Source organism: Trichoderma gamsii (genome assembly GCF_001481775.2).
Source record: "Trichoderma gamsii strain T6085 chromosome Unknown Scaffold_53.2, whole genome shotgun sequence".
In the NCBI taxonomy this organism is placed as follows: Eukaryota; Fungi; Ascomycota; class Sordariomycetes; order Hypocreales; family Hypocreaceae; genus Trichoderma; species Trichoderma gamsii.
The window spans coordinates 33,612-52,843 of NW_020171390.1; the positions used below are offsets into that span (position 1 = coordinate 33,612).

A 19,232-nucleotide genomic window follows, 5' to 3' on the forward strand; every position below is an offset into this window, starting at 1 on the left:
AAAAAAAAAAAGACGGACGAGCACGAAAAAGCTCTTATTGAATAACATTTGAGTATCTGCGCTAGTGTAATCGGTTGTTGGTTAAGTGGTCTAATTTGTCGCAACGTAAATAGGTAGCTTCTGCCTGCCTAACCAGAAGTCAGTGTAAGTGCTCTTCATTGACAACTGAGGCACTATAATAAGTTCCCTGTAGGTGCATCAACGCCGCAATCCCAGTCTTTTCACAGAAGTACAAGTAAAAGGAAGCATCGGGCGTGAAAAATACCGCCGTGCGTATGGACGCTCTCTAGGTATCCTGGTCGTATGTTGACTTGCCCCATATCCTGCTTTACATACATCTTGGCACTGCTCCGCGAATACTCAAGGCTGGTTGGCTCAATTTCACATTCAGCGCTCTGATGGATGATGGCGCATGAACGAATCACAGTCCCCCAGTTGCGGGCCGCTCTGCTACCCCAGCACTGTGATCCACCCGTTGCTGCCTATTGCTGCCTATCGTTTCCCTGTTTAGCCGGGAGAATATCGACAACTAACTAAACATCACAGACAGTTTATCTCTGATTGCGGGTTCTATAAATGCACAAGCAACTTCCTTTGCCTGCTAATCTTCATCTTGTTCCTGCAAAAATCATCCGTCTTTGTCTTCCATAATGAACTTCTTCTTTTCGCCCTTAAGAGGCCCTCCACAAAGCCAGCCTCGCTTCAGCAGAAGACCTGGGCTTAGAAACTCAGCGCCACCTCCACCAGAGCCACTGTATCAGCAACTGCTTGCAAAAGAAATTGAGCCACAGGACGAATCGCCGCTGCTTTCTCTCTTACCTCCAGAGATTCGCAGCAAGATCTTTACCTTTGTGCTGTCAGACTATGAAGATACTGATTCTCCCTACCTCCTCGACACCTGCTACTCGCGACCTTCGTACTTCGCGCCTCACAAGACCAGCACTGAGCTGCTAAGAACATGCCGCGCTATATACCGAGAGACCTGGTTTCTCCCATTCCTTCTCACAGAGCAAACGCACTGGATTTCTGCTCCGGATCGCGCACCTCCCAACTATAATAGCTGGAGCACCATCACGAAACTCAAACAGCTGCTCCCTGAAATCGCCCGGCAGTTGAACCAGGAAAAAGTCGAAATCGAGAGCCTCCATGTTTTTGCGCAGATGTATCGTATCGAGGAAGGCGGGTTAGCCCAGCTACTACACACCTCCGGCTTGCATCCTCGGCGGCTGACGCTCACAATTCGCCACACCGACTGGTGGTTCTGGGAAAACGATGAGCCGTTGCGCTTCGAAGCGGATTGGATTAACAGAGTTCAAACGGGAATGTCCCCCTCAATGCAAGAGTTTCGACTTGAGCTCGAATCGTTGGAACGCAAAAAAGATCAAATTGATGCCATTGGCGAGCATATAGCCAAAAACTGGTTCTTCAAGAAACTCGACGGCAATGTTCTGTACGCGGACGTGTCAGGCAAATGTCACGAAGTATCTCGATGGACCGGCACGAGTACGTGGCATAATAAACGATGGACTCGTGACGAGAATTCGGATGGCAGGCTGGATTATTACATCCTAACCATCAACTTTATGTCGGAGCACGCCCTGGTGAGGAGAGGAGGGGTCGTGAGTGCGACAGCCAAGATAAATGCTGGAAATATCTTCCACCGGCATGTTCCAGTGAATCTCAGAAAGATTCCGGAAGCAGCCTCAGATCCGTCCCTATCACCGGGCTTTTATGCAGACCCAATGCTGCCTCTGCCAAGCGAGTCTGATGATGAAGATCTTTAAGAGAGGCGGCGAGGACTTTGTTTCTTTATCGGGTTCAATTAAACCATGCGGCATTCATAGTTATTCTTTATCCTCATTTTTCGTTCCTTATTTTCTGTCATTTAGGTATCATATATCACGCTACAGCAAGCAATTTCTCAGCCCATCCGGAGCACCCTCCAGTAGTGTGCATCAATAATACACACATTACAATTATTAGTGCTTTGGAAATCGCTGTGTCACAATTGAAAACAGAAACTGGCAGCTTAAGGGTTAAATGTAGTTTCAAAGTGCGAAACCAGCCATTTTTCGACGCAGTAGTTCTAATTCAGTTTTATTAATGGGCAGCGTTACGTGTATGTTCATAGCGCAAGATAATCCTCCTTGTTGACGAAAAGCACCAAAACAATCGCTACTAACTACTCAAAAACTTCTCGATGACTCCATTGAATTTAGCATCATTCTCCCAGAACATAAAGTGGCTGCCGCTTTCGCTTTCTTTGAAAATCTCGACTTTGCCGTTTGGGATTTGGGAAGCAATCCATTGAGCACCATGTATGCCAAATACACTTCCTTCGGCGCCGACAACGAGCGTCGGAACAGTGATTGTTGGTATAACGTCCCTCCAATCTTCCGCAGCGTGGTTGATCAATAAATTGGCTGCATGGGAGAGATTCATTTTGCTCCATTGAAGCTTCAGCCATACAAAATCTTCTTCGCTCAGTGATGGAGAGAATAGAGACCGCAGAAATCCTGCCGCATATTCACTTCCTCCTGCTCCGCGTAAACTGTTTCCCATTTCAAGAGCAGTCGAAGGCGCAAAAATTGATCCGAAAGAACTGGCCACGCCTTCCTCCCATGCTGGATCTATGATCATGCAAGGCGATTGGTCGACAAGTATAAGACGAGAAATACGTGACCGGGAACCAATGAAAGTGTCCCAATGCGCCCAGATAATGGAGCAACCCATAGAATGGCCACAGAGAGTAACGTTTTTGAGATCAAGTTGAAGGATGACTTCGTCCAAATCCGCTGCCAAACGAGTTATTCGATATCCCCTTTCAGGCTTGTCGGAATCGCCAAAGCCGCGATGGTCAACAGCAATGACGTGGTACTTGGCACTGAAATGTGAAATCTGCTTTCGCCATTGGATTGCCGTTTGCGCCCATCCAGGAATGAAGAGTAGAACAGGATTGGTCTCATCCCCAGCAGAGAGATATCGGATAGAAACTCCGTCAAGAGTTGTAACAGTGCCTGAGGATGTTGCCATTTTGGAGTTGAAGGATGATGATGTCATATAATTGGGATAATACAGACAATTCATGAGCAACAATGTTGGCACGACGGGATACTTATATACTACTAAACAATATTCACCTATTATTGTATTAGATGTCACATCAAATAAAAGGTGGAACAACTACCTGTTCAGTCTGGCTGATTAGTTATTGAGCGATGTTTTCTAAATGCAAGCTTATTGCTTGTTAGATGCCACCAACCTTATTAGTGTGAGATTTTGGTGCAAATTTAGTTGTGGGCCAGGATATCTCAACACAACTCGACAACTCTACGGCATAACAATATGAGTCATGTAAATGAAGCTTCTCGCTTAGCTTTGGGCATTTATGTGTTGGTTGCTTGATAGAGGTAAAACTTGTCTTCAGCCTCCCACTGCATCAATAGGACAAAGAATGCAGATGCTTTATCTGGAATGGCGACTCACCCTACTCCAGCCCTAGCGTCTACCTGTAAAAGCCAGTCGCTGAATTACTGAGAGGGAATTGATAAGTGTACAAAGAATTGGTGAGCCATGACAGGCGCGCTGACCGCTCAATTGCTAGCCGAAAGGATTCATGCTCTTCTCCTTAGTATCACTAATGGAGTGCCATCATTGGTTTGTAGATGCAGCGATTGTGGCACGATTACGCTCTAATAGTAATCTCAAGGGGGGTAGCAGGGTGTTACCGCTACCGATTTCAATTATTCAAGTCGGCACATAAGGTGCAATGGAACTCAATCTATGCTTGATAATATTTCTATAAATATCTTTCAGTCTCCGTCTGTTGCCTCGGTCTGTGCCTAGTTATCGTAAGGGACGTGTCTGCCAGCCTTCCAGGGCGAGATCCTTGCTCATAGCATCAATTACTACAAGGGGTAATTTAAAGGCGCCTCCACGAGTCCAACCTTTTTTGTCGCGCTTGCGAAAGAATTTCCCGTTGTAGTCTTTATCTCAGCGACCATATCAATGTTTCCAAAATCACTTCGCCCTTTACCTTGATTTCATCACCGTCTAGAACACGTTTGTGCAACAAGAAATTTTATAAAGAATACTGCTTGCTGTCGCGGTGCCTTACCTAATGGCTTAGATCGTTCATTACCTAGCTCCAATATTGATTGATAAAGGCTTGGAAATCCAATCCCCGCGCCGTGGCTTTCAAATTTGTAAGCTTATCTATCACGTCACGAGCGACAAGTAAAATGGGAAGAGGTGCTAACTGCTTTCTGTGTAAAATATCTATGCGATAATATATCTGCGTGTCTTGAGCATTTTTGCATTGCCGGAAGGGCCAAGAAACTTGAATCATAAATCCGCACCAGTTAGGACATCCAGCCTTTATACTTGGCTTCTCTGTTCTGTTTGTAGCGCCTCGTCTGACATAGCTTATTTAACATGTCGTCAGTAAAAACGGTCAGTCTTTAGTAAGAGTTATCTGATTGCTTAGAGCGATCGCTTATTTCATTCAGATCTATCACAAAGATGGCAGTTTTACTCGCCCGGATAGCATCTTTCGAAATTTCATTTCCAAGGACCCAAACTCACGATTCCCCGCTGAGAAGGGCCGCTATGCCCTCTATCTCTCCCCGGGTTGCCCATGGGTAAGTGGTATCACATTCTGTCAGCCTGCTTTCGCTAGATTGAGCGGATAATTGTTAGAGGGTAAAATAGCTAATATTGCCATATTTTTGGCGCATAGAACTATGATAGTCCGGCTTCTCAAAGGGCTCGATTCTATAATCGACGTTTACCAGCTCCATTTCACTATGGGCCCTGAGGGATGGTATTTCAGCGGCGAAGGGGGCTCTCTTGATGAAGATCCTCTGCACGGGTTTAAAAAGCTCAAGGAACTATACCTCAAAGCCGACCCCAGTTATACAGGCCGCTACACTGTTCCTGTATTGTGGGATAAAAAAGCCGACGTTTTGGTCAATAATGAATCGTCAGAAATTATCCGCATGCTCTATTCGGAGTTTGATGACTTGCTGCCAGAGCACCTCCGTGAAGAGAATCGGTCAGGAAAAGGTTTATATCCACCGCATCTCAGAGCTGAGATCGATGCCATGAATGACTGGGTATATAACACCGTGAACAATGGGGTATACAAGGTTGGCTTTTCCAAGTCGCAGAAAGCGTACGAGGAAAACATATACCCTCTATTCGCCTCCCTCGATCGCCTTGAAGAGCATCTTGGCCACGGCAAGCCTTTTCTTTTCGGCGACTCAATCACCGAGGCCGACGTACGTCTATATACCACTATGGCGCGTTTTGATGTTGCGTACCATAGCGTCTTTCAATGCAACCTCAAATCGATTCGACACGACTATCCCCGGTTGCACGCCTGGCTTCGGAGGCTATACTGGGATCAGAATGAAGAGGGGCCTTTGCGAGCGGCATTTTACCGTACAACAGAACCCAATATTTCGCGGTATGCCCTAGGTTATGCGGATTCTAGGTGGAAGATTGTGCTAGAGAGCCAAGGACCTCTGATCGTGCCCGTAGGGCCATCAGTACTTATGCAGCCTCTATAAATAAAGTACATGCATCTTCAAACAACACATTAGTCTAATAGCTCATAATCAAAGTCTCGTCTGAGTTACTATCAGTACAACTTCTGTTTAATGCCAATGTTCTTAATTACGCTTGCTTTTTTTTCTTAAGTTGCGGCTTGGCGTACGATCCGTCTAACGAAAAGTGAAAAGTAATAGCTAGAGTTTAAATCATTTCTCTTTACGGTGAGAAAAAAAAGACGGAATGGAGAATTTGGTTGTGAATATTATATGTAGCAATGTGATGTTGTTACCACAACTATAGGTAGCTTAAGGGTCTCTAAAACCATTCAGCTGCTTCTTCAATGATCCATCGAATCTCATCCAATACCACTTGATCAGCCCTCTCCGCATCTACAGGTACGACATCATATTCTCTGCTACTGGGTTCTTCGTATAAGTCTAGTTGGCTGTCGACTAAATTGGCTCCCGTGAGGCTGTCTTGACACTCTTGTGAACGTCTTGCAAGAATATCTCTGTCAGCCTGTAAGTCAACAAATATGACTTTTACTTTATGCGAAGCCATATGGCGACGAATTCGGTTGCGGTATGTTTCTTTCAAAGCAGAGCAGCCGACGATTAAACGGTTATATCCAAGGTCAGTGAGTGTATCCGCGGTTCGCCGGTTAATTCTATCGATCCAAGATAAGCTGTCTTCATCGGAGAGCGTGATACGTGACCTTATTGTCGCGATGTCTTGGCGAGAGTATAGGCTGTCGCCTTCAATGAAAGGTATATCAAGCGTTTGCGCTATTCCACTTCCCATCGTCGACTTTCTTGTTCCAGAGGGACCCATCATCACAATTACCGTCTTCTCAGCTTCCATAGGAGACGATGAACTCTTCCATGCTTTTCCATTGAGATAGCGAACAAATTTGGCTACATGCTCCTCCACAAGACTGGGAACTTTAGCCAAAGCTGGAGAGAAAGAACGTGCCACTTCAGTGGAGAATGTTTTTGACGGGCCAAACGAATCTCTGTCGTATTTAGAAGCAAAGAAATCCACTAGTTTGATAGGCGGATTGGCCACTGGGTCTGAGTTTGATGTCCGCAACCTCTTAATCCACTCTCTAGGCTCAACTTCGTCGAAGGCAAGCCCGCATTTGCGTAGAGCAGGAAGAAGGTCATCATTCCAGTTGAAGAGTTGCGGGTTAGTGACATTTGTAAATATGCTTCCCGCACTAGAAAGCGATATATCTGTGACGACATCTGCCACAATATCAACTGGTAGCCACGACGGGGTTTCCTGGAGTCTCGGTAAAGCGCCGATTGTTACCGCAGTCTGCATTATCATAGGAACTGCTTCTTGCGGGTTCCACACGCCATGCTCTGTATCGCCAACGATTTGTCCAATACGAAGCACACGAGTAGTCACACCCTGAGATGCGGCATTGGCGCAAATATGCTCGGCTACCGATTTAGACTGAGCGTATCCCATGTTTTGTGCCCATGAAAAGTCTGGAACACGCTCGGGAACAGGAATAACCGTTGACCGAGAGCAAGTACTAACAGATGAACAAAAGTTCATTGTAGCTGGTGGCTGCGCAGATTGACAGAGAGAAATAAGATGTGATACGCCCGCGATGTTCCCTTTCTCGAAGCTCGAAAGATGCATGTTAAAATTAACAGACCAAGCGCAGTGAATCACTGCATTAAGATTTTCAGTAATGGCTTCATAAGCTGATTTGGATAATCCAAGATCTGGCTCCGCCAAATCGGATGGCAACACAATGATTTTCCGCCTTGAGGCTAGAGACAGCGAGTGGTAAACTCTTCTCTGTATCATTGAGCTAACAACTCGCTTATAGCCATGAGTCAGATCATTGGCACGAACTAGACAATAGACTTGATCAACATGAGGTCTAGAAGCCAGTTTTGCGACAATATGAGCTCCAAGTGAGCCGGTAGCGCCTGTAACAACCTAGAAAGCAGGTCAGAGATATCATTATCAAAGGGAATGTAGCGAAGGCTTACGATTGACGAACTAGTCGATATAGACAAAGTCTCGGTCGAATATCTCATGACGAGGTTTTCCATTTGTTGTTCGATGGACATCTTCTCATTCGCAACATTACCAATCCGCAGAGAGAGCAAAAAGCTGCTCAATTTGCTGATTGACGGCTGCTCAAATACAACTTGCTGTCCAAGTTTGTTTTCGCCAATGTCTACCTTCTTCAATATCTCGCTTCTCATTTGGATAGCTTGCAGTGAGTCTAAACCCAGAGAGAAAAAGTCTTCATCATCTTGAACTGGTGTAGGTGCTTCAAGGGTCCTTTGGACAAGATCTCTTGTGAACTGTTGTAGCTCTGGGAGATCAAATTGCACAAGTTCTTCTGAGCTTGACTCGGCAAGATCATAAGTTTCCTCAATTTCCGCTTTGAACTTCTGGTAAAAGGCTTGTCGTATTATGCTCCCCTTGTCCGTGCGAGGATAGGCACAATCATGCGGTAATAGCCGGATCATATCCCGCGAAATTCGAGCAAAGGCATCTGCAGACTTATTCGCAAATTCGACGACTGGCCAGATTATATCAATTATTTCTTCATTGGTGTGAGTGGCTAATCCAGCAGCTGGGACAAGCAAGATACCAAGATGCGCACGACCAGCGCCGAACACGACGGCTTCTGTGACGTTCTTATCCGATCGTATTCTGCCTTCCATTTCCACAGGATTGAACTTTTCACCATTGACAAGAACAATTGTGTCATCAAGTCGGGCAATGTACTTCCATGCTCTAGGGATGCTTGGATGAGGTTCGAAAAGGTCCTTGGTTGCGTAAGCGCCATCTGGCCGACTGGACTGCACTTTAGAAGGCCAGCCCTCCAAGATAACACACTCGTACAAGTTTGAGCCGCGTGGCTCCCATCTCAAATATGGTGAAAGTGCATCGTGCTCTCGTACGTAATTCCATGCTTTGTCCCCTTTGGGGCGAAATGAAGTCATTAGCTGCCCGACTTCGGTCCTACATTTTGTTAAAATTGCTTCGCAGAAATGCAGAGCATGAGTCCACTTACGCCCCATAGTGTCCTATAAGATTCACTCCATTCTCAACAAGAATATTGCCCAAATCATCCGGACAGGCGGATCCACCGTACATTACAAGCTTTAATTCTTGAAGGAGGTCAATGCCCGTCTGAGATTCTGAAAGCAGCTTCAGTGTGTATGGAACGCCGTAGAAGATCTCAAAATTATTCGCTTGGAATGTCTTCAACAAGTTATCATGCGTCAGCGGAAGTTCAGCGTTGTAGAAATGGATAGATTTGCGGCAATGTATCGCGCGAAAGAAGCTGCAGACTCCATAGTTGTGAAACAACGGCATTGTAATGAACGACTTCATATTCATGCTGCTGGCATAATTTGCAAGACACGACTTGTGAGTTTGAAAGATTGGCTTCGGATGACCAGTTGATCCTATGTTGTGGTAAGCTTTTTATCCAAAAAATTGTAAACCTTGAGTCCGCATACCGCTTGAATGGACGATAAGAGCAATGTTTTGCGCCTCAATTTCCGGATCCAATTGAGAGTCTAGTTGAGTGTCTCCATGAGCTTCAATTGAAAACTCAAACACTGGACGGTCTATTACTTCAAATAGTTGCAATAGCGGCAGCAGATTTTGAACCTCTCTTGCAGTACTCAAATGTCTCCTGTCTACAATAATCGTAGAGGCCGAGGTAGCATTGATAAGAGACTCAATGGCTGGAACTGTGATCCTTGTTGAGAGAAGGAGAACCGTATGCCCAAGCTTTACTAGGGCAAGAAGCGTAATGAGATACTCAAAGTTTGATACGCCCAATAGCGCCACAACATGCGGCTTTTCATTCGATGACTTTCTTGCGGGAATATGCTGGCCATAGTGATTTGCCGCCCTCCAAGCGAATACATCAAGTTGCTGTAAATTGTAATCGACAAAGTTTATTCCTGACTTTGGATACGAAACAATATGATCTTGAGGATAGGATATTGCGCGCAGGCGTAACAGTGCATCTATTGTGCGGGGTACGGACTCAGGCTTGGATGTATTGGTAACTGAAGTTGACGATGGTCTCACTATAGGCTTTCTTGAGGGATCCAAAGATCCTTGATGAGAAGCTGAAAGATAGATAGCAGCCGGCATAATGATGAAAAGACCTGGTGTTCTATGAAAAAGATATTTAGACAGTTCTTTTTTGCACAGTCGGAAGTTGGGGGTATGGGACCTATTTCATTGATTCGTACTTCGTACTAAGATTGACAATAACCGCAGTGGTACTGGATGATTATCTAAGCTTCACCGCGGTCAGAACATGGCCAATCATTCTTTTCGTGTCGCTTCCTTGATATTCCTTCTCGATATTGGTTCCCTACGGATCTTTATCCGCTAGCACGACGACGATCGTGGAACTTCGGATAAAAATCCTCAACACCAACCGGCATCTCGTTAGCAGAATCCAAGTGGAAACTTTACCCCAGATTTGCGAGTGCGGGGCTAATGCTCAACGACCCCGAGATTTAGATGTAATGTAATCGAATCAGTTGATAACGCAGGCCATATTTAATCACAGCTTATAGCTACTTTGCAATAAAATTCTGACACGATCTCGATGGCTCCATAGCATGAGATTCAAGCAGTGCCCTTCCCATTCCTTCACAGTTAGTCACAGAGATCTTAAGTGATACTGATCTAAGCACCTTATATCCAGCTTCCTCAATCTTGTTCCAAAAGCTAATATGGCGCTAAACGTTGCCAAAACCGACAAAGCAGAAATTGTCATGATTGATGATAAAGACGAAATACCTACCAACGACATAGAGAAGACAACGCAAGTTAGAATCATTGACAGCATACCTGTGCTGGGCCTGAGCGAAGATGATGCAGCCTTCTATAATAGCATAACACAAGGTCAGAGGAAGAAAATTATCAGGAAGGTGAGAAGATGAAGCAAACCGGTCCATATTGTGAGAATTGATGCTAAGTATTCCTTTACTATAGATTGATCTACGACTTGTACCAATGCTGGCGATTCTCTATCTCGTCTCACAGCTCGACCGTGCAAACATCGGAAACGCAAAGATTGAAGGACTTTCCGAAGATCTTCATTTAGTCGGCAACCAGTACAACGTTGTGTTAGCCCTCTTCTTCATACCATACATCCTGCTCGAAGTCCCCAGTAACGTCTTATTGAAGAAGTTCAAACGGCCCTCTTACTATCTCGGCTCGCTTGTGACAATTTGGGGAATTATTATGACCATGCACGGAGTCGTCCGCAACTTTGGCGGGCTACTAGCTGTGCGACTCCTGCTTGGTGTGTTTGAAGCAGGATTCTACCCCGGTGCAATTTATCTGTGTACGTTTTGGTACATGCCAAAAGAGCTTGCCACCAGAATCGCCTATTTTTACTGCACCAGCGCTTTATCTGGAGCATTTTCAGGTCTCTTGGCTGCTGCAATTGCTCAAATGGATGGCATTGGTGGCTATGAGGGCTGGCGGTGGATCTTCCTCCTAGAGGGTATTGCTACAACTCTACTTGGAGTGCTTTGCTTCTTTTTTCTCGTCGACTCTCCGTCTCTCTCGGGGAGTTGGTTGTCGCAAGACGAGATCAGGTTTCTTGAGCTTCAAACATTTGTGAAGCAAGGTGGACGTTTCTCGGAACAATCAGCTGAGAGTCGTTTCGACTGGTATGAGTTCAAAATGGTTCTCACCAACTGGAGGCTTTATCTTCAAGCGTACATTCTCCTTTGCATCTCGGCATGCTCCTACGGCACCAAATTCACTCTCCCGTCCATCATCAAGGCAATGGGCTTTTCCAACAACACAATCGCTCAACTTATGACGGTGCCTGCTTATGTCGCTGGAGGCATTTCTTCGATCTTCTTCGCATTCTTATCTGATCGTTTTCTTTGGCGGATGCCCTTCGTCGTCATCCCTTTACTACTCATCACCATAGGATACTCTGTTGTAATGGGCTTCAACGGCGATCTAGGAGGCAGCCATACTGGCCCTGGTTATTTCGCTCTTGTGCTTACTTGCATGGGTATCTATCCCGTCCAGCCTTCCGGAACTAGTTGGGCCGCCAACAACCTGGCTCCAACCAACCGCCGCGCGATCGGAGTTGCCTTTTGCATCTGCATGGGCAATATTGGTGGCATTATCGGCAGTTTCATGTATCTTGACAAAGAAGCGCCTTTCTACCACACAGGGTTCGGTCTTTCTTTGGCCTTTGGTGGCTCTGGCGTTCTCGCTGCCCTATTCCTCGAACTGAGTTATGTGTGGGCTAATAAGCAAAGATCCAAAATTCCCGAAGAGCAGATTAGAGGGCAGTTCTCGAAAGATGAACTTCTTAGATTGGGAGACAAGAGTTTGCTGTTCAGGTATACGCTTTGATGGGCGGTAATGTCGGTATTAATAATGTCAAGAGCTGTCGCAACTAAAAGGTTACCCATCTGCGATTGGCCTCGGTTGTTTAGCGGAAGTTTGCGTATTGTTACCATTCATGAAAATGAGGACAAATAAAGTAAATTGTTTCCTTCATCATGATAAAGGCCTAGCTATTATATGAGATCGTTATAAGAAGGCTAATGTACCAGTTGCTCCAAGCATTAGTATAAGCTGAATGAAACTCTGCATATGTACGGAATAACCATTTACTACAACCTCGGCAATTTGCACTCATAGAGTAGCTGAAATACGCTATAGAATAGGCCTACTATACTCTTTCATCAAAACAAACGTTGTCAGCCTATTATGTTGGCTAGGGTGGATTAGAACTCGGAATCTTGTCATTAAATCCCCGCAACGCGGCACTTTCATTTCCCCCGGCCTTTCTCACACCGGGGAAAGGGCGCTGCTACCTACTATTTTAGTACACCGCTGCCATACCCCAATATTAATACTTCATCCTTCGGCTTCTTTTCCGCCTTCTTGGATCCTTCCTTGCTTCGTTGCGGTGATACTAGCAAGAAGCGTATCCAGCCCGTACCCACCGCGTATCGACTAGGTAAGCACCAGATGGCGCCAGAAGTTACAAGTCAGAAGAGGAGCTCTGAGTACGTTGAAGATACTCCAAGAGATCCCGCAGACCCTGCATTTCGAAAGGCGCGTAAAGTTAGTCGCGCTTGTGACTTTTGCAAGTCAAGAAAGGCGAAATGCAGCGGTGACCAACCATGTGCAAAATGCATATCAAGAGGCCGGGTATGCTTGTATGAAGCAAGGTATACGCGCGGCATGCCTCCTACGCCTCCGCCGTCGTCTGATGTTAGCCAATTGCAGTCGGCAGGCGATAGCAGACGTTCTTCAGCCAGCAGATTCACCGTATCTGAAAGCATATCGTTCATGCCGAGTTCTGGTTTAACCCCATTTGGTAATGGGCAATTGGCCCAGACTTCGCGACAATCAGATGGACTTGCTGGTCCCTCTCGTGCGTCCCCTGAGTTGGGAATGGCAGAAATCCAAGGCCAGGTTTTTGATCCAACGTCCAGTCTGGCATTTCTTCATAGAGCGTCAAAGCGCCTGGCGACTCACGGTAGCAGCCATGGCAGCGATGAATCCCGGTCATCAGCAGAAAGTCAGCTGGTATATATGGCTGGAGACAAGCCATTGGCCATAGAAAGCGAGGACAGCCAACAACAGTATACTCTTCCCGACCCATTGGTGGCCAGAGCTTTGTTGGCACTTTACTTTGATGTCTGTATCGCTACATACCGCATCTTGCATCGACCGTCCACCGAAAATTGGTTGAGTATCATGGAGAGCAATATGGGGGAAGGGATTGCTATATGGCACACAATTGGACGAGCAAAGGCGGCCACCATATACGCAATGCTATCAATTGCCAAGTTTCATCGTGAGAAGTCTAAGGGACATCCCACTAAAGATTGTCAAGCGCTTCGCTTAGCTGATAATCTTTTCCGCTTCTCCATGAGGCTCGCCGAGCAAGAGACAGGATTTCCGAGGCTGGAGTCCGCCCAAGTTCGCATCGTCCAAGTTCTATATCTTCTAACCACTTCGCGGTTCAATCAGAGCTGGTACATCTTTGGGAATGCACTACAGCTTATTTCTGCACTGGGTTTGCAGCGACGTGCGGATTGGAGAAGGAGGCATAAGCCAGCAGCTGATTATATCGAAAAGCAGTGCTCTCTTAGGACTTTTTGGACCGCATATGTTCTTGACAATTATCTTGGAGTGGTATTTGGAAGGCCACGCCATTTCCATGATGAATATATTGATCAAGACTTACCTGATCGGATTAATGATGAGGACATGTCAACAGACGGGCCAGTTGGCGACCTTGACGATCGCCGAGGGTGTCACACTGACGCCTTGGTTTTTCACGCCCGGTAAGCATATCTTGATGTTTGATCTCATCTCTTCGACCTATAAATTGGCATTGAGCTAACACATTTGTTCATTAGCATTGCCCAAATCATTGGAGCCATCTCACAAGACATGTATACGACCAAGCTCACTTCTGAAGTCGAAAGAATAGCCGCCGCGAGAGACTTGACGCAACGGGTTCAAGATTGGCATCAAAGCCTACCTGCTCACCTCGGCGCAGTTCATCCGTCTATTTTGATCCCCAGCTACCGAAGACCAGCTTTGGCGCTGGGGCTCGCTCACTCGCACGCTATTATGCATGTCAACCGCCTGTTTCTGATGCGCTCCCCTACTTCTGTTTATGCTTCACAGGTCAGCGACTGTATTAAAGCCGCGAAAGATGTTCTAGAATCGGTAGATACCATAGCCCGAGACGGCCCTATTTTCCACGCTTTTTGGTGGACTCACTATGTGACGTTTTGTGCCCTGGTGGTAACATACGTATGGGTTATACAGCAACATCGCTTGGGCGCTGCAGACGATCCTGGCTATAGTGCGAGACTGATGCAACTTGCAGAACACTGCCACGGCCATCTTGCTCAAGCAACATCGTCAAATTCGCCTAGTCGGCGATATGCTGTGATTCTAGAAGGATTCCGAGCTGCTGCGGTAAACAAGTCGACTCCACAGCAGATGAGACCTCAAAACGGTGCCCTACATGAACAATCGATAGACCTTAATCCAGGCATTCCTACTCTTCACACGAATGATGGAGGTGGATTTTTCAGCATCTCTCAGAACAACTCACTGGCAGATATGCCTACCTTTCACGATTGGCAGCTCACAGACTGGTTGGATTTGGACTCATCGGTAGGCCCTCTCTTCACATATGTGCGGTGAACTCCCAGTTAACATCACATAGGCTTTTTGGCCGAGTTTCAATGCGGATGAAGTGGTGTCTCCAGACGTGATCGGGGCTGCGGATCAGAACTATTCCACTTAAAACCAATACCCTACTCACAAATCTTGGTCAAGACGTTTTCTATTCCTATTTTTCTAAGAAATGATTTAATGTTTAGCTTTCTCACACGACCAAACTCCTCAAATGCTCGGCTTTAAATTTTTCTCAGAATTTCATTTTCCACACGGAGCGCATAGGGTGGCCAGGCGCCAAAACACGCAGTTGGATCTTACATCTTACGCTGAAGAAAATGGGTACTTATCGACATACTCTGACCATTTCAGCCATGTGTGCTCATCAGCCAGAACGTTTAGCTCGAAAGCGGTAGAAATACTACTGTCTCCAGATAACATTTGTGGGCATTTTGTAACAAGTGTCGGATTAATATCCGTGCGAGCGATAGTTAAGCCTTGTCACTAGTCGATACTACTATTAAAGTGCCAGGAACGTGGGAAAATATCGTGGACAGAAGAATCATGGCTGCTATCCTGAGATTGAGATATGTGGTGTTCATCTTGCTATAGTTCCCCATCTATTTTTTGCTTTCCAGGCCCAAGGTGGATACTAAAGTTAATGTTACATCGGTGCATTATATTGACAATGGCGCAATAGGTCGCTTCGTAGTCTACTTGTATTCGAAGCTTACACTATACAGCATTTTTATCTGCTACATAATCTCTTAATTGTCTGTTCAGGAGGTGTATCAAGGATGTTGCTCCCTTCGAATCATGCGGTATCGACTGGAGCGCTTCCTACAACGACTCAATTTACGGCTCCTTATTAGCAAGAAAGTCGGTGTTTCACTGCATTTCGAGCGATTCTCTAAAACTGGCCTTAGATGACGAACCACACAAAATGCCCTGGCCACCTGTGCCGCTTGATCCGAGCAGAATCGACTTTGGGTGGGGTATTGTTTGACACATTTCAGTGCTTCTGAAATACAAGGGCAAATCTAGAGGCGCAGAGCAGTTACTAACGCGTCTAGATAAACTGGTTATAGATCATCCTTGGTCATACAGCAATTCACATTCTGAGGCGTTTTTCTTATATATTCTTCGCCGGCGTATTGTACTGATTTGGCTCGTACCAGCAGAGCATCAACTGCTTCATTCATGCATGCGGTCTATGCGGGATCCATTAGTGATTACATCAGTGCAGCTCTAGTGGTGACGCGATATATGATTAGAATTATGCCCAAGGAAGAGCCCATATGAAGACGCCTACATCAAATGAAGACATGAATGCAGCTATTACAAGTCAAGTGGAGGGAACTGGCGCTGTTATGGTACATGTGATTGGAGAGCCGCGTATACTTTGAGAAACTACTCGCAAGTTGCCTATTTTGTGATTACAACTCACTTGGCGCAACAAATGTTGACGAGCAGGGCAGGGATATATGCAAAGAGAACCCACTAGCCCACTCAATTTGGGTTGTCCGATCCCGAGTAGTGATATAGTTGAGTGCCGAAGCTATTTTGTGGATAAAGGAACACAAGTGAGATTCAAGCCCTTTTTACCCTAGGTGAAATGCAAGGATCACTACAAGACAGCAGCGATTGATGGACGATTATGCTTAACACTCTCCACAAAAATACAGATTAGAATTTGACTATAGAATCTGTGGTATTTTCTCCCAATAGCCCCCTATGCTCCTAAACACCATCTTACCATAATTGTGACAGCTCCTCCATTATACGCAGCAGGCCTGTCAAACTTCGAACAATTGATGAAAGGTCTAGTGGAGCCGAAGACAGCTTCTGCACTACCAATTTAAACATACTTGTCAGTGACAGTTGAGCCGCTGATAGTAACACTGGTGAGTGTCTTGCCACTCTGCTGAATATCAATGATGGAAGCAGTAGAGGCATCAAGTGTGGAGCTCTTGGTCGAGGCTGTTGCACCAGTGAATACAACGCTACCCCAGTTGGCAAGGGCCACCAGAGATGAGCCTTCCTCGTAGTCCTCCACGATCCATTCGGCGTTTTGTCCTCCAAGAGCAGCGGAAGAGGTAAGAGACTTGGTCACGGTCTTGCCGGTGGTGACATTCTCAATAATAGCAACACCAGAAGTGCTAGTGGTTGAACTGACACTAGCCTTGATGGTATCACCCTCATTGATCTTGATGGAGAAGTCGTAGGCGTAGTCGGGGAACCACTCGTACCAGGCATCATATGACACTACACCATTCTCAATGGTGAAGTCAACACCGGTCTGCAGAATGGAGTTTTGGTACGTGTCTCCGTCAATTCCTACCCAAGCAGAGGCGCTGTAAGTTCCACGAGAGGATCCTCCAGAGGGGGCCTTGGGTGTGGGAACCACGAAACTGGCAGAGACAGCATTGAAAGTCTGTCCAGATGGTGGCGACGTGATGACCGCTCCAGACCAGTTCGTAGAGTAAGAGACATTGGTATCGTTGCTCCTGTCGAATGCTTCGATGCGTTGATTGGGTCTGGATGAGCGTGCTGCAGCTCTGCGAGCAATACGCTCTTCCAGAGTGCTGTGGCCTCGGGGAGCGGCACTGACATAGCTAGCGAACAGCGCATAGCTGAGAGTGATGGCGGAGAACTTCATATTGCAAAAGTTGACAACGTTTAGTGATTGCTAAGGATTTGTCGATGTTCTGGATGAAAGCTTGGCGCTTGATGCTGAAGTATGCTACTGAGTGCTGTTGTTCAATCCCCTTCGAACGTGGAAATACGCCTACTTTTATAGATGTCTGGAACCTTCAGTTGTGTATAGTAATGCATCTTGTAAGATATCATTCAATACTACCTTCCGAAATGGTTTTCCTACAACTCGTCGATAAAGGTTAAGTCATGTGAACATATGTGCCTGAATATCTTTTGCATAGGCCATAGGAGTGTTAGTGTTTGCATCGTATTTTGATGGATGGACCTATCTAATCCTTAGAACAACCTTGTCTCAAGCACTCCAGCGTTCTTCTATTTGTTATCTCATTCTTGGCCATATAGAGAATTCATGTCCGAAATATGTTTGCGTGATAAGGCGTAATTGCAGGGCCGGTATTGCTACGTATTGCATCGGCGGGGGAACCAATGGCGAATATCACGAATCGATGCCGACAGACAGCATCAGTGGACAAGCAGAGCGAATGATACAACACGCATCCTATAATCTGGAATCTCATGATATGAGTGTAACACTTAATCTCCTGCCTAATACAGCACATTGTGCCGAAATTCTTATGGCATTTTTGCTGCAACAATTACCAAATTGCTCATGAATGAAGCATGCGATGAGAATGTTTCTCACACCACCAAATGCGGCAATACAGGGTAGGTAAATGTATTATGGCGTGCGCCATTTGCCAGCGAAGTTTCTAATTGTCTTTCATGCATTCGTTCTTTGATGTGCTTAGACCTATATCTAGGCACCCATTCAGGGCGGACAAAGAACGCTGCTGGTCTGCTGCTATAAAATTGTATACGATAGGCGGTAACGTAATTTGTCGACCGCATGCCATTGTCATTTATCTCAGCTAGATTATAAGAGTAGCGTGCGTTGCAATCGAGGGACGTTTGAACGCATCCTTTAACAGTATTAAAAAATTGGTTAAGACTTAATTGGGATTTTGATACCACTTCTAGTTATCTTGATGGAAAAAACAATGCACACATACTACTCTCTAGGTTTTAGAACTGAGAATACTCGACAAAGACCAGATCCTAGCGCAACTGAAAAGAATCCTTCTAGTAATTGAACTAAGCTCTTCCATCGGACGAAAGAACGAGGAATTCTCACGCAGACGCGTGCATCGACATCTCATCTACTGCTCTATCCCATCAATTCGTCTCTCATCCACCCCTTATAAGTCATTAAACAGTATTATCGCTACTATCCTATCTAGTAGTTCCGATTTTTGAATCACTAAATGAGTCGGTGGTAGTCAGGCTACTAACTATGTTTCAACTTATGGAGGTGAGATTTTAGTTAGGCACTTAACAACTGTACCTACAAGACACAGTCGCACTAATTAACTACTTCTTCTTCTACCAAACAACGGGTCTCTAGTTCCCAATGTAGTAAACAGTCTGGTAACTGTATCTTGTTCAGAGCAAGGCAACAAAAAATAAAAGATAAAATCTACCGCTACATATAACGCTCTACCTTTTTCCTCGCTGTGACATTATATGTAAAGTTTAATAAGAATGCGGTAGTTTCCCAATTCAAGTACATACGCGATGGATATATGCTATCTTCGAAGCACTATACTTCACTGAGCTTTTTGATGGCGGGAAAGGGTTAAGTTTGGAAGAATTAATAGCTATTATCAAGGGTTTCAAGTCAGGTGGGCTATAATGTGAAGCGAATCGCGATAAGAGAGCTCCATTTATCGTGGTTATTTCATGCTTCTGCTGTCTGCTGAGGCGGT

At 45.6% G+C, this 19,232-nt stretch overlaps 6 protein-coding genes across 6 annotated transcripts; 3 read left to right on the forward strand and 3 right to left on the reverse strand.

Annotated features, from left to right (window-relative positions):
- Positions 1-650: 650 nt before the first annotated feature.
- TGAM01_v209905 (hypothetical protein) lies at positions 651-1,784 on the forward strand (the record flags this gene model as incomplete). Its single annotated transcript, XM_018808460.1, has 1 exon — positions 651-1,784. The coding sequence occupies one exon, from the start codon at positions 651-653 to the stop codon at positions 1,782-1,784; it is 1,134 nt and encodes a 377-aa protein (XP_018658378.1).
- A 394-nt stretch (positions 1,785-2,178) lies between these two features.
- On the reverse strand, positions 2,179-3,033 carry TGAM01_v209906 (hypothetical protein; the record flags this gene model as incomplete). Its single annotated transcript, XM_018808459.1, has 1 exon — positions 2,179-3,033. The coding sequence occupies one exon, from the start codon at positions 3,031-3,033 to the stop codon at positions 2,179-2,181; it is 855 nt and encodes a 284-aa protein (XP_018658377.1).
- Positions 3,034-4,434: 1,401 nt separating this feature from the next.
- On the forward strand, positions 4,435-5,570 carry TGAM01_v209907 (glutathione transferase; the record flags this gene model as incomplete). Its single annotated transcript, XM_024550666.1, has 3 exons — positions 4,435-4,452; positions 4,509-4,659; positions 4,711-5,570. The coding sequence occupies 3 exons, from the start codon at positions 4,435-4,437 to the stop codon at positions 5,568-5,570; spliced, it is 1,029 nt and encodes a 342-aa protein (XP_024404577.1).
- A 298-nt stretch (positions 5,571-5,868) lies between these two features.
- TGAM01_v209908 (male sterility protein) lies at positions 5,869-9,702 on the reverse strand (the record flags this gene model as incomplete). The annotated part of the gene is made up of 4 exons (XM_018808457.1): positions 5,869-7,509; positions 7,563-8,550; positions 8,603-8,999; positions 9,054-9,702. 4 exons carry the CDS (start codon positions 9,700-9,702, stop codon positions 5,869-5,871), a joined length of 3,675 nt encoding a protein of 1,224 aa, XP_018658375.1.
- Positions 9,703-12,573: 2,871 nt separating this feature from the next.
- Positions 12,574-14,881, forward strand: TGAM01_v209909 (fungal specific transcription factor domain-containing protein; the record flags this gene model as incomplete). Its single annotated transcript, XM_024550667.1, has 3 exons — positions 12,574-13,901; positions 13,977-14,748; positions 14,801-14,881. The coding sequence occupies 3 exons, from the start codon at positions 12,574-12,576 to the stop codon at positions 14,879-14,881; spliced, it is 2,181 nt and encodes a 726-aa protein (XP_024404578.1).
- A 1,728-nt stretch (positions 14,882-16,609) lies between these two features.
- TGAM01_v209910 (aspergillopepsin-2 precursor) lies at positions 16,610-17,410 on the reverse strand (the record flags this gene model as incomplete). The annotated part of the gene is made up of 1 exon (XM_018808455.1): positions 16,610-17,410. The coding sequence occupies one exon, from the start codon at positions 17,408-17,410 to the stop codon at positions 16,610-16,612; it is 801 nt and encodes a 266-aa protein (XP_018658373.1).
- Between the last annotated feature and the right edge of the window lie 1,822 nt (positions 17,411-19,232).